This window comes from Globicephala melas, chromosome 2 (genome assembly GCF_963455315.2).
Source record: "Globicephala melas chromosome 2, mGloMel1.2, whole genome shotgun sequence".
Lineage (NCBI taxonomy): Eukaryota > Metazoa > Chordata > Mammalia > Artiodactyla > Delphinidae > Globicephala > Globicephala melas.
The window spans coordinates 81,642,579-81,657,166 of record NC_083315.2 but is presented as its reverse complement, the minus strand read 5'-3'; the positions used below and the strand labels follow the sequence as shown (position 1 = coordinate 81,657,166).

Sequence of the window (14,588 nt, the reverse complement as noted above, 5' to 3'; positions counted from 1 at the left end):
TGGTCCACAAGAGGCCTCCCAGCTGCACATAATATCAAACAGCAAAAATTTCCGAGAGATCTCCATCTCAACGCCAGCACCCAGCTTCACTCAACAACCAGCAAGCTACAGTGCTGGACATCCTATGCCAAACAACTAGCAAGACAGGAACACAACCCCACCCATTAGCAGAGAGGTGGCCCAAAATCATAATAAGTCTACAGACACCCCAAAACACACCACCAGACGTGGACCTGCACACCAGAAAGACAAGATCTAGCCTCATCCACCAGAACACAGGCACTAGTACCCTCCACCAGGAAGCCTACACAACCCACTGAACCAACCTTAGCCACTGGGGACAGACACAAAAAACAACAGGAACTACGAACCTTCAGCCTGCAAAAAAGGAGACCCCAAACACAGTAAGATAAGCAAAATGAAAAGACAGAAAAACACACCGCAGATGAAGGAGCAAGATAAAAACCCATCAGACCTAACAAATGAAGAGGAAATAGGCAGTCTACCTGAAAAAGAATTCAGAATAATGATAGTAAGGTTGATCCGAAATCTTGGAGATAGAATGGACAATAGAATGGACAAAATGCAAGAATCAGTTAACAAGGACCTAGAAGAACTAAAGATGAAACAAGCAACGATGAACAACACAATAAATGAAATTAAAAGTACTCTAGATGGGATCAATAGCAGAATAACTGAGGCAGAAGAATGGATAAGTGACCTGGAAGATAAAATAGTGGAAATAACTACTGCAGAGCAGAATAAAGAAAAAAGAATGAAAAGAACTGAGGACAGTCTCAGAGACCTCTGGGACAACATTAAACGTACCAACATTCGAATTATAGGGGTTCCAGAAGAAGAAGAGAAAAAGAAAGGGACTGAGAAAATATTTGAAGAGATTATAGTTGAAAACTTCCCTAATATGGGAAAGGAAATAGTTAATCAAGTCCAGGAAGCACAGAGAGTCCCATACAGGATAAATCCAAGGAGAAATATGCCAAGACACATATTAATCAAACTGTCAAAAATTAAATACAAAGAAAACATATTAAAAGCAGCAAGGGAAAAACAACAAATAACACACAAGGGAATCCCCATAAGGTTAACAGCTGATCTTTCAGCAGAAACTCTGCAAGCCAGAAGGGAGTGGCAGGACATATTGAAAGTGTTGAAAGAGAAAAACCTGCAACCAAGATTACTCTACCCAGCAAGGATCTCATTCAGATTTGATGGAGAAATTAAAACCTTTAGAGACAAGCAAAAGCTGAGAGAGTTCAGCACCACCAAACCAGCTCTACAACAACTGCTAAAGGAACTTCTCTAGGCAAGAAACACAAAAGAAGGAAAAGACCTACAATAACAAACCCAAAACAATTAAGAAAATGGGAATGGGAACACACATATCGATAATTACCTTAAATGTAAATGGACTAAATGCTCCCACCAAAAGACACAGATTGGCTGAATGGATACAAAAACAAGACCCATATATTTGCTGTCTACAAGAGACCCACTTCAGACCTAGAGACACATACAGACTGAAAGTAAGGGGATGGAAAAAGGTATTTCATGCAAATGGAAACCAAAAGAAAGCTGGAGTAGCAATTCTCATATCAGACAAAATAGACTTTAAAACAAAGACTATTAGAAGAGACAAAGAAGGACACTACATAATGATCAAGGGATCGATCCAAGAGGAAGATATAACAATTGTAAATATTTATGCACCCAACATAGGTGCACCTCAATACATAAGGCAAATACTGACAACCATAAAAGGGGAAATCGACAGTAACACATTCATCGTAGGGGACTTTAACACCCCACTTTCACCAATGGACAGATCATCCAAAATGAAAATAAATAAGGAAACACAAGCTTTAAATGATACATTAAATGAGATGGAGTTAATTGATATTTATAGGACATTCCATCCAAAAACAACAGAATACACATTTTTCTCAAGTGCTCATGGAACATTCTCCAGGATAGATCATATCTTGGGTCACAAATCAAGCCTTGGTAAATTTAAGAAAATTGAAATTGTATCAAGTATCTTTTCCGACCACAACGCTATGAGACTCGATATCAATCACAGGAGAAGATCTGTAAAAAATACAAACACATGGAGGCTAAACAATACACTACTTAATAACGAAGTGATCACTGAAGAAATCAAAGGGGAAATCAAAAAATACCTAGAAACAAATGACAATGGAGACACGACGACTCAAAATCTATGGGATGCAGCAAAAGCAGTTCTAAGAGGGAAGTTTATAGCAATACAATCTTACCTTAAGAAACAGGAAACATCTCGAATAAACAACCTAACCTTGCACCTAAAGCAATTAGAGAAAGAAGAACAAAAAAACCCCAAAGTTAGCAGGAGGAAAGAAATCATAAAAATCAGATCAGAAATAAATGAAAAAGAAATGAAGGAAACGATAGCAAAGATCAATAAAACTAAAAGCTGGTTTTTTGAAAGGATAAACAAAATTGATAAACCATTAGCCAGACTCATCAAGAAAAAAAGGGAGAAGACTCAAATCAATAGAATTAGAAATGAAAAAGGAGAAGTAACGACTGACACTGCAGAAATACAAAAGATCATGAGAGATTACTACAAGCAACTCTATGCCAATAAAATGGACAACCTGGAAGAAATGGACAAATTCTTAGAAAGGCACAACCTGCCAAGACTGAATCAGGAAGAAATAGAAAATATGAACAGACCAATCACAAGCACTGAAATTGAAACTGTGATTAAAAATCTTCCAACAAGCAAAAGCCCAGGACCAGATGGCTTCACAGGCGAATTCTATCAAACATTTAGAGAAGAGCTATCACCTATCCTTCTCAGACTCTTCCAAAATATAGCAGAGGGAGGAACACTCCCCAACTCATTCTACGAGGCCACCATCACCCTGATACCAAAACCAGACAAGGATGTCACAAAGAAAGAAAACTACAGGCCAATATCACTGATGAACATAGATGCAAAGATCCTCAACAAAATACTAGCAAACAGAATCCAACAGCACATTAAACGGATCATACACCATGATCAAGTGGGGTTTATTCCAGGAATGCAAGGATTCTTCAATATACGCAAATCAATCAACGTGATACACCATATTAACAAATTGAAGGAGAAAAACCATATGATCATCTCAATAGAGGCAGAGAAAGCTTTTGACAAAATTCAACACCCATTTATGATAAAAACCCTACAGAAAGTAGGCATAGAGGGAACTTTCCTCAACATAATAAAGGCCATATATGACAAACCCACAGCCAACATCGTCCTCAATGGTGAAAAACTGAAAGCATTTCCACTAAGATCAGGAACAAGACAAGGTTGCCCACTCTCACCACTCTTATTCAACATAGTTTTGGAAGTTTTAGCCACAGCAATCAGAGAAGAAAAGGAAATAAAAGGAATCCAAATCGGAAAAGAAGAAGTAAAGCTGTCACTGTTTGCAGATGACATGATACTATACATACAGAACCCTAAAGACGCTACCAGAAAACTACTAGAGCTAATCAATGAATTTGGTAAAGTAGCAGGATACAAAATTAATGCACAGAAATCTCTGGCATTCCTATACACTAATGATGAAAAATCTGAAAGTGAAATCAAGAAAACACTCCCATTTACCATTGCAACAAAAAGAATAAAATACCTAGGAATAAACCTACCTAAGGAGACAAAAGACCTGTATGCAGAAAATTATAAGACACTGATGAAAGAAATTAAAAATGATACAAATAGATGGAGAGATATACCATGTTCTTGGATTGGAAGAATCAACATTGTGAAAATGACTCTACTACCCAAAACAATCTACAGATTCAATGCAATCCCTATGAAACTACCACTGGCATTTTTCACAGAACTAGAACAAAAAATCTCACAATTTGTATGGAAACACAAAAGACCCCGAATAGCCAAAGCAATTTTGAGAACGAAAAATGGCGCTGGAGGAATCAGGCTTCCTGACTTCAGACTATACTACAAAGCTACAGTAATCAAGACAGTATGGTACTGGCACAAAAACAGAAATATAGATCAATGGAACAGGATAGAAAGCCCAGAGATAAACCCACGCACATATGGTCACCTTATCTTTGACAAAGGAGGCAGAAATGTACAGTGGAGAAAGGACAGCCTATTCAATAAGTGGTGCTGGGAAAACTGGACAGCTACATGTAAAAGAATGAGATTAGATCACTCCCTAACACCATACACAAAAATAAGCTCAAAATGGATTAAAGACCTAAATGTAAGGCCAGAAACTATCAAACTCTTAGAGGAAAACATAGGCAGAACACTCTATGACATAAATCACAGCAAGATCCTTTTTGACCCACCTCCTAGAGAAATGGAAATAAAAACAAAAGTAAACAAATGGGACCTAATGAAACTTAAAAGCTTTTGCGCAGCAAAGGAAACCATAAAGAAGACCAAAAGACATCCCTCAGAATGGGAGAAAATATTTGCAAATGAAGCAACTGACAAAGGATTAATCTCCAAAATTTATAAGCAGCTCATGCAGCTTAATAACAAAAGAACAAACAACCCAATCCAAAAATGGGCAGAAGACCTAAATAGACATTTCTCCAAAGAAGATATACAGAGTGCCAACAAACACATGAAAGAATGCTCAACATCACTAATCATTAGAGAAATGCAAATCAAAACTACAATGAGATATCATCTCACACCAGTCAGAATGGCCATCATCAAAAAATCTAGAAACAATAAATGCTGGAGAGGGTGTGGAGAAAAGGGAACCCTCTTACACTGTTGGTGGGAATGTAAATTGATACAGCCACTGTGGAGAACAGTATGGAGGTTCCTTAAAAAGCTACAAATAGAACTACCATATGACCCAGCAATCCCACTACTGAGCATATACCCTGAGAAAACCATAATTCAAAAAGAGTCATGTACCAAAATGTTCATTGCAGCTCTATTTACAATAGCCCAGAGATGGAAACAACCTAAGTGTCCATCATCGGATGAATGGATAAAGAAGATGTGGCACATATATACAATGGAATATTACTCAGCCATAAAAAGAGACGAAATTGAGCTATTTGTTATGAGGTGGATAGACCTAGAGTCTGTCATACAGAGTGAAGAAAGTCAGAAAGAGAGAGACAAATACCGTATGCTAACACATATATATGGAATTTAAGAAAAAAAAAATGTCATGAAAAACCTAGGGGTGAAACAGGAATAAAGACACAAACTTACTAGAGAATGGACTTGAGGCTATGGGGAGGGGGAAGGGTAAACGGTGACAAAGCAATAAAGAGGCATGGACATGTATACACTACCAAACGTAAGGTAGATAGCTAGTGGGAAGCAGCCGCATAGCACAGGGAGATCAGCTCGGTGCTGTGTGACCGCCTGGAGGGGTGGGATAGGGAGGGTGGGAGGGAGGGTGATGCAAGCGGGAAGAGATATGGGAACATATGTATATATATAACTGATTCATTTTGTTGTGAAGCTGAAACTAACATACCATTGTAAAGCAATTATGCTCCAATAAAGATGTTTAAAAAAAATAAAAATAAAAAAAAAATAAAAAAAAATAAAAAAAAAAAAAGAAAATCAATACAAGGAGCCCTTCTGTTAAACCTGTACCCAACAATTCAACTAATAAAAATAAATTGAAGAAACTTCACTTTCTGGAAAATTTTTAGATGCAGAAACTGAAGAAAAATTTGCTGAGGTTAAAAAGGAAGAAAAACCTGCATACGCGTTCCAACCATTTAAGTGCCATGTTTAAACTCTACATCTTTCAAAAGAAATTGGAAGCTGCCCAACCACAGAAAGACAGCCTAGCAAAGATTGAGATTACAGAGAAACATGTGCTGAGAGTGAACAGGGTCCTCAGGGGCCCAAGGGGCATACAGAAAATGCACCTCAAAGCAGTGGGAGATGAGAGCGTCAGGAGGAAACAGAATGCCCAGCAATCTGTGGCGAACACTGCCGAAGAAAGAAGGCTCAGGAGGCCATCCGCAAGAAAGCTGAAACAGCTTCTCATGGTGCAGAGGCCCAGGAAGCTGGTGGGAAAGTCGTCCAATGCAGAGTCTTCATTCATAAAGGAACACAAGGCATCAGGCTCCTCTTCCCTGAAACAGTACTTCAAGGGCAGGCCTTCTGCCTCCATCCCTCCAAAATCCCCACCTGAGGTTAAAAACAAATCAAAAGACTTTTCCCACACTATTTTTGTTTTAGAAGCTGTAAAGGCTAGAGTTAGAAATATTGAGGCTCCTGAACTAATCTCACCTTCTGGTGAAAAATACATCTTCCATAAAACTCAGTCTCATCGGGTCCACAGAAAACCCAAAGTCAAAAGGAGTCGAAAGTTCAGAAAGAAAAGTTCACTCAATAGAATGATGCTTGCAAGCTGTCCGTTCTCTGTAGCGAGGAGTCTCATAAATTCCCCTCCATGAGAGGCTGTTTCACCTTCAAGAGAAGTGACTTCTCAGGAAAATCCTTTTCTAGCATTATTTTCTCTTTCAGACCATTCTACAGAATACACTACTTCAGAAAACAATACTGCACAAAATGTTTCTGATGAAATTATTTCTAGAGGAAACTCTACTCTGCCAAGAGGAAACGGCCCTGGAAACACTACCCATAGGAACGTCTTCACTGCACATTCTACTGTTGCTGCAGACAACAGTATGCCAACTGTTCAACACACCAACAAAACACAATGGGAGTACCACAACACGGGCACTGAATTATCCTCCGAGCCCACAGGCTTCACTTTCCCAGGGCTCACATCCCCAGGTGATCAAGTTGAAACTCAGCTAAACCAGCAGCTACAGTCCCTCATCCCCAACAATGACATGCGAAGGCTCATTTCTCATGTTATCCAGACTTTGAAAATGGACTGCTCAGAGACCCACGTGCAGCTGGCCTGTGCCAACCTCATGTCTCAAACAGGCCTCCTGATGAAACTTCTCAGCAAGCAGCAAGAAGTAAATGTTTCCAAAGCGGAATGGCATACGGACCAGTGGAAAACTGACAACTATATCAGTGAGAGCACAGAAACCCAGAGTGAGCAGAAAGAGCAGGAGTCAAGTGAGGTGAGGATAACCCCTGACACATGGGAGCTGGACTTTTACTCAGTTTAGGACATGCCATTAACGTGCCCAAGCAGGAATACCATGGGCTCCTAGTCTGTATCTTATCTTCAGCCATGAAACTGGCTAAGACAGTGATCTCCCACTTTGCTCGTTTAGAGAGTGTGCCACTATTCCTAGGGTAGATGAGAAAAGCCATAACACAAGATAAATAATGTGTAGATAAATTGTAGAAGAAATTGCTAATGATAAGATTATTAACATTAAATTTGGCTTGTTCTTATAGAAGCTACTCGCCTGAAAGGATTGGGTTTTATGGTATTTTAAGAATAGTTAAGTATCATTTAGAATAGGATTAAAAATAGTTACCTTTCATCCCTTCCATCTCCTTGTTTTAAAAAAATTGTTATTTATTTTTAGCTCACAAAAGAAGTTCCAGGATATGGCTATAACAACAAACTCATCTTGGCAATATCTGTAACTGTAGTAGTGACGATTTTGGTTACAATTCTCTGTCTCATTGAGGTAAGGACGATAATTAATTCAGATTCAGAACCCACAAACTGAGAATCAAAGCCACCTTTCCTCCTACTACTACTTGATTCTTGTCTTTAATCATGAGGACTGAATACACTTTGTTCTTTTACTGAAAAGTATATTCCCAGGATTTTTGTTTGTTTGTGCTTTTGTTTATTTTTTTTGTCTGCGTTGGGTCTTCATTGCGGTGTGCAGGCTTCTCATTGTGGTGGCTACTCTTGTTGTGGAGTACGGGCTCTAGGCACGCGGGCTCAGGAATTGTGGCGCACGGACTTAGTTGCTACACAGCATGTGGGACCTTCCCAGACCAGGAATCAAACCCGCGCCGCCTTCACTTGCAGGCGAATTCTTAACCACTGTGCCACCAGGGAAGTCCCCACAGGATTTTTAAGGGAACTCCACTCCCAGGAGATCTCTATGGAATTGGATCCATGGTAACAAGCCATTGGACTATTTTGACAAGTGAAGTTTATAAGAAGGCCAGAGTTGACATGATAGTAAAATTTCTTCAACACAAAAGACTATGCTGATTAGTTGTACTCACCAGTCACTCTCATTGTACTGTTGATTTCTTTACTTGTTGGCTGAAATGATGAGAGATATAGGATCTCCATACTCATGGAGCTATCAGTCACCCTGGGAGGGCTAAAAGGACATGCCTAAAAGATAAAAGTGTGATCTCGTGAATTCCTTAGGTTTACTTAGCAGCTTTCTTCTCCGGTGTATTAGGAATTGTGTAGATATGTTCCATTAAAACACTGCAAGTAAAATCCTGCAGCAGGCTACCCTAAAGTATGTCATATTTATAGTAGCCTATTCCTGGAGCTAGCCTGTTTACCTTTTGTTCAGTTACATAATGGTTTATTACTTTTCCCAACAGGCAGTTGCTAACATTAAAAGAGTGACTTTAATAAGCTGACAATCTTGATTCTACCCTACCAATCCAACCTACTTTATTTACCTTTTCTCTTGTAACGGCAGGCCCCCATTCCAGCCAAAGCAGCTCCTCACTATACGCGAGTTACACCATACCCATTCCTACTTTTGTCTGTGCCTTTACCCATCGAAAATTCCTTTATTTTGCTTTGCCTGTGGAAGTCCTATGACTCTCTCACAAACCAACTCAAGTTCAGATACCTTTCTTCATAAAGCCTTCCCTGAATACTCCAGCCCTCCTGATCCTTGTCCTGTGAGGTTTGTCACCAGTTCTTAGGGGCCATAGCAAAGCAGTCCCCTCTCCTCAGAACTCATAAAAGTGGTAAGCAGTTTTTTAAAAGGCAGTCCCCCAGGAGAGAAACACCAAGGTTAGCACATCGTGGAGCTGAGCAGAGATGTGTAAGGACCAATGGCTTCCTGGCCTATCAGACTTGAATAAAACCTGACATGATGTACTAACTTCTCAAGAGAAATGTGTCTATCTGCAGGAGGGTTGGTCAGTAGTGAAAGCGTAGAAAAGGTGAGGAGAGAACAACATGGGCAGTGCCCATCCTCACATTGCCCGAGAGTAGAGATGGCACCTTAGGCAGCATAACTGAAGAGTCAGGCCCACCAGCCAGGCTGTGCCTGTTGAGGAGCTGGATGGATCCAGCTACCTCAGGCGTTCCCATGAAATTCTCGATTCAGCTGATTCCTTTTCTAATTCTGTTCTCACCAAGTAGCCTTTGATTGTGTGATTGTGCTTGAGTGTGCCACGGAGGCCTGTCTCCACAGAAGGTAATTCACTGACTGTGCAGACACGGATGCCCTGTGTGTAGAACAGATATATTTCTCATTGTTAAGTAATAATTTGGCATTCTGATTTTTGATCAATCCTGTGATATTGATAAAATGAGACCACCACAACAGGAAGACATGAGTTCTTTCTTGGTGCGGAAGAGGATGATTTTTGAGCCTCAGAGGCTGGGGACTAGCATGGGGTCAGCTTGCTAGTCATTGGCCATTGCCCAGACTGTACCCTCTACATCTCCAGGTGGCATATGTCCTTTTGCTTTTTTACAATTTCTGTAAAGTCCCCTTTTTATTGTTTTTAACTTCTATGTAGTTTAACCTTGCATTTGTTTCCTTTTGTTTTGATTTCGCCTGCGAGATCTTAGTTCCCCAAGTAGGGATTAAACCTGTACCCTCGGCAGTGAAAGCAAGGAGTCATAACCATTTTTTCCTCTCCCCACTTATATGATAAGCTTTTTGAGGACAGGGGCCATGCAGTGCTCTTCCTTTGGTAGACAATAATGGTGTTCAACGGAAGAGAGATGAGGCGTTATGTCAATTCCACAGTGAGGAATAATGCAGCCGAATATTTATTTGAAGTAGCATAGAGTCCAGCAATAGACCCATGTTTTCTTAAGACTTTTGAAATGTCACATTTTAATATTCGAATCAGTGGAAAAAAATGAATTAATGGTGATAGAATAAGCTGCCTAACTATTTGGGGGGTAAATAATAGCAGATCCCCATTTTTCATCTTAAATAAACATATTTCCATAAATGTGAAGAAAGACCACATAAAGATATTAGAAGAAAATAAAAGCAATATTTTTATAATCTTATGGTGGGAAAGAGCCTTCAGAGCCTGATGCCACAAGCAGAGCCTTTGATATATTCCGCCATCTTGTCTGTGACACCAGCTTAGCACTGATTCATGCCAAGCGTAAGAAGAAGAGTTTTCCATATATTGCGTGATTTAATGCCCACAGTCCTGTAAGGATGATATTACTATCCCTCCTTCATAGATGAAGGAGATCAATGTAAGGCCCCAGTGGCCAAACCAAAAGCAGAAGCCAGTTTCACCTGACTGCAAAGCTTGTGCTCCCTACTCCACTCTTTTGTCTCCTTAGAGACAAAAAAAAACTGGAAAGATTCGAAACACTGAAATTCAATGAAAGCCAGCATTTCTTTACTATAAGGAGTTTTTTGTTTGTTTGTTTGGGCGTGGCGGGGTTTGGCCATGCTGTGCAGCTTGCGGGATGTTAGTTCCCTGACCAGGGATTGAACCTCGGGCCACAGCAGTGAAAGAGCCAAGGCATAACCACTGGACCACCAGGGAACTCCCAAGAGTTTTATAAGTCAACAAGAAGACAAACAGTCCAGGGAAAAAGGGGGCAAGTGCTGTGAAGAGTAGGATGTGTGTTGACAGTCAGCCACCATATCTGCCCAACCTCTCCTCATGGCTCGTGTGTGGTGGGTTTTGTTAGCCAGGCCTTTGTCACCTCATGACGTAAAAATAATCCATAATATTTTCTTCAAGTACTTTAATAATCTGTCTAGAATTTGTTGTATTTGTTTTTTCGTGTGGCTGAGGTAGGGGATCTAACATTTTCCCCCTATATGAAGATCTAATTGTTTTCAAAACTTTCACTGAATGGTTTAGTCTTTCTTTCCTGGTCTAATATACTGTCTTTATCTGGACTCTATTCTGTGATCCAGTTATCTTGTCCTGTACCAGTACCAAGATCACAATGCTTAATTCCAGTTGCTCTATAACATATGTTATGTATGGTAGGGCAAGATCCTACTCTTTGACCTTCTTTTTCATACATTTCATAACTATTCTTACATATATTCTCTACCAAATGTCTGCTGGCCAGGTTTTACTTAAAAGTTATTTTGGCTATAAATAGATTGCATTGAATTTGGAGGTTACTGTGAAGAGAATTGACCTCTTTACAACCTTCTAGGAGGATGGTATCTCATGCCATGTAAGTACATCTTCTTAATGTCCTTCAGAAAAGTTTTAATATTTTCATCACATAGGTCTTACAAATTTTTGGTTAAGTTTATTCCTAGGTACTTTACGCATTTCTATTGATATAGTAAATGGGAGGTGTCTTCTGTTTTTCAGTTAGTTATTTGTGTTATATGGGAAAGCTATCGAGGCTTATATGTGGATCTCTTGATTTTGTATGGAGCCATCTTACTCATGTTGCTTCCAATAAAATTTCCGTTGATTCTTTTGGTCTTTTTAGGTCCCTCATTTCATGGGCAAATATTTTTGTCTCTTCCTTTCCAATACTTCGTTTTTCTTATCATACTGATTAAGACCTCCTCCACAGTGATTAATAGTAGCAGTAATCATGGGCATCCTACTCTTGGTCTTGACTTTAAAACAATGCTTAGATTTCTGCTAGATACTTTTATTTTCTTTTCCTACTTCTAAGAGTTTTTATTAGGAATTAGGTGTTGAACATTATCTAAAACAGTCAATAACATATATCGCCTGCTGCATGCAAGTCCCTATGTTAGGTACTGTGGAAGAGTCAAAGGATTATTAAACAGGGTAGAATTCCTTTCCTTAAAAAAGTTATCATCTCACTGGGTAGATAAGATTTAAAGTAAAAAGGAATGAATAAGGATTTGGAAATAGTTGTAATGGCTAATCATGATCACGTTTTCTTTCAAAACAGATTTATTCTCATAGAATTGCAAAAGAGGAAGATAAAAAAAGAAGCAGAAGGTAAATATTGGTTTTGAAAGCAGAATTTTACAACTAGAGGAGAACTTAGAACTCATCTATTTCAATTTCCTGAGCAAAGGCAGGAAGAATGTTTAATTACCCTAATGGTTTACCCTAATTTATTTATTAGCAGAATTAGCTCCCCAGCCCAAGCTGACTTAGAACAGGACTGGCACCGATTCATCTGCTTTCACTAGTCCTTTAAGGAAAGAGGGTAGACGGGGAGAGGTTTTGGTTGCACCTGTTCCTGCTGGCCTGATGCCGGGTTCCTAGGCATCAGGCCAGGCCAGAGGCCTTCTAGGAGGCTCCGGGGTAGGAAAGGCCACATGGTTGGGGATGTAGGGGCTGTCCTCACTCAATGCTGACAAAAGGTAGAACATATGAGTCCCTTCTGTAATTTGGCAAGGAAACTTCGCTTCTCATCCTACTGCTTTTTATGCCCCTACTCTCTATTCCCTTTATCCTAACCTCATAGAATTTTAACTGGGAGAAACGTTAGACAGTAGTTTGTCTCTTCCTTCTATAATAAGGAAATGGAGAAGGAGAAAGGGAAAATATCTTGCCCTATGGTTATACTGCTAGTGATTATCAAAAAGAAGAGTGTCCGTTTCCACTGAGGACTTCTCTACTGATCGCACTGTGCTTGGGCTGTGAGCTAAGTTTTATGTCACAATTCAGTATACACATACTATATGGACATAAGTAGTTTCTGAAACAAACTTATTGTGCACTCTGATTTTTTTCTCTTCTATTTATATTCAAAAAGAGTATTTTGTGTTTCCCTGCTGGTCATGGCCTTTAAACTGATCCCACAATTCACTGACACCTCAGTGACAGCCTGCAGTATGAAAGTCAGAGAGGTATAGATAACTTTGCTCGTTGGTTTCAGGTGTTTACTTGGTGTGATTCAACTTATAGGATAGAGCAGCCAGGAAAATAAAAGCACCTTCTCCCCACACCCACACCCCCAGCAAATGCTGCATGTGCGACTATGTCCGAAGCGGACTGGTGTGAAGCGCATCTAGAGAGTAACGTGTTTTTGCCCAGCGCCGTTGTGCAGTGTTTTCTCTGCACGATGGCACTCGGCCAAGGACCAAGAAAGGGGAGTGGGGCTGAAAATCCTGCCTATACTCCATGCTAAGCTACATGTAAAGGTCTCCCCAGAGACACTAGGGGGCCATTTTGGACAGACACAGAGAACTTCTGGAAGGCCAGCATGCGTGCAGTGATTTTCAGGATTCCGGGTCTGTTGTGATTTTGCTCATTGTGATTATGGACTGAGGTACCCATTTAGTCCTAATACAACCAGAGATAACACATTGTGAGAGAGATGAAAAATGACATGTAACACTAACTGTGTATGTTTTCCTCCAAGGGGCTTTTTTCGATTTCTGCTGCATAAGAGAAGCTCAGGGGAAAGTGAGAGTCAGGTAAGTTTGAGGAGGAGAAAGTACTGTGGCCAGAGAAAGCAGGGGAGATGCAGAATTAATATTTCCCTTTCTGTTTCTAGGAGGGCTTTTTCGGGAGAAGGCGGCCACTTTGACATAGGGATATGTATAGGCCTCTCAATGCCACACACAAGGAAAATATGGCACAAAAGCTACACGACAGGGAGTCTTCTGAGGAAGATATTTCTCCATCCCAGCAGAAGGCCCAAACTCATCATCTAGAGCTCACTGATGAGGCTGAATCTTTACCCCAGGAGACCGCTGCTCAGCATCCACAGACCCCTGAGGAGGTTGAATCTTTTTCACCCCAGGCAGAGGCCCAGACTCAGCATCCAGAGCCCACTGAAGAGGTAGAACCACCTCCACTTCAGCAGGAGGCTCCATCTCAGCCTTCAGAGGACCCTGAGGAACTAGAAACTCCAAGTCCTCAAGAGGCCCTCACCCGGCCTTTGGAGACACTTAAGGAGCTTGTAGTTCGACCAGTAGCGCATCATGGGGTAAATGAAGCTCAGCAGTCAAACTTGTACAATGTCACTATTAAACCTATGGATCTGGCACTTACCATAACTCCACAGGTCACTAAATAGGTTGATCCTTCTCCAGTCCAGCAGGAGACCCCATCTCAGCCTCCAGAGAGCCGTGAGGAGGTTGAACCTCCAACAGTCCAGCAGGAGGCACCATCTCAGCCTCCAGAGAGCCCTGAGGAGGTGAACCTTCTCTACTCCATCAAGACGCCCCAACTCAGGCTCCAGGTCTCCCTACTGAGTATGTACGTGAAATTCCAGTGAGTGAAGAGGTAGCATCTCTACCTGGCGTTCAGCGTCACGCTCATTCCAACTTGCCCAGTGTTACACTTCAACCTCTGGATTTGGAACTTACCATCACTCCAGAGCCCACTACGGCAGCTGAATTTCCTACAGCTCAGCAGGAGGCCCTGACTCCACCTCTTGATCATCCTGAGAGGACAGAATCTTCTCCAACCCAACAAGAGACCTCAGCTAAGCCTCTAGAGCCTCCTGGAGAGGTTGAGCCTTCAAGGGAGCAGG

At 40.8% G+C, this 14,588-nt stretch overlaps 1 protein-coding gene across 1 annotated transcript; it reads left to right on the top strand.

Moving 5' to 3' along the window:
- The first annotated feature begins 5,468 nt into the window (after nucleotides 1–5,468).
- LOC132596850 (leucine-rich repeat-containing protein 37A-like) lies at nucleotides 5,469–14,379 on the top strand. Its single transcript, XM_060294263.1, is given in 5 exon segments — nucleotides 5,469–7,110; nucleotides 7,528–7,632; nucleotides 12,045–12,094; nucleotides 13,470–13,524; nucleotides 13,605–14,379. Coding segments are annotated over 5 exon segments (1,641 nt in total). The 5' UTR covers nucleotides 5,469–5,712; the 3' UTR covers nucleotides 13,638–14,379.
- The last annotated feature ends 209 nt before the right edge of the window (nucleotides 14,380–14,588 follow it).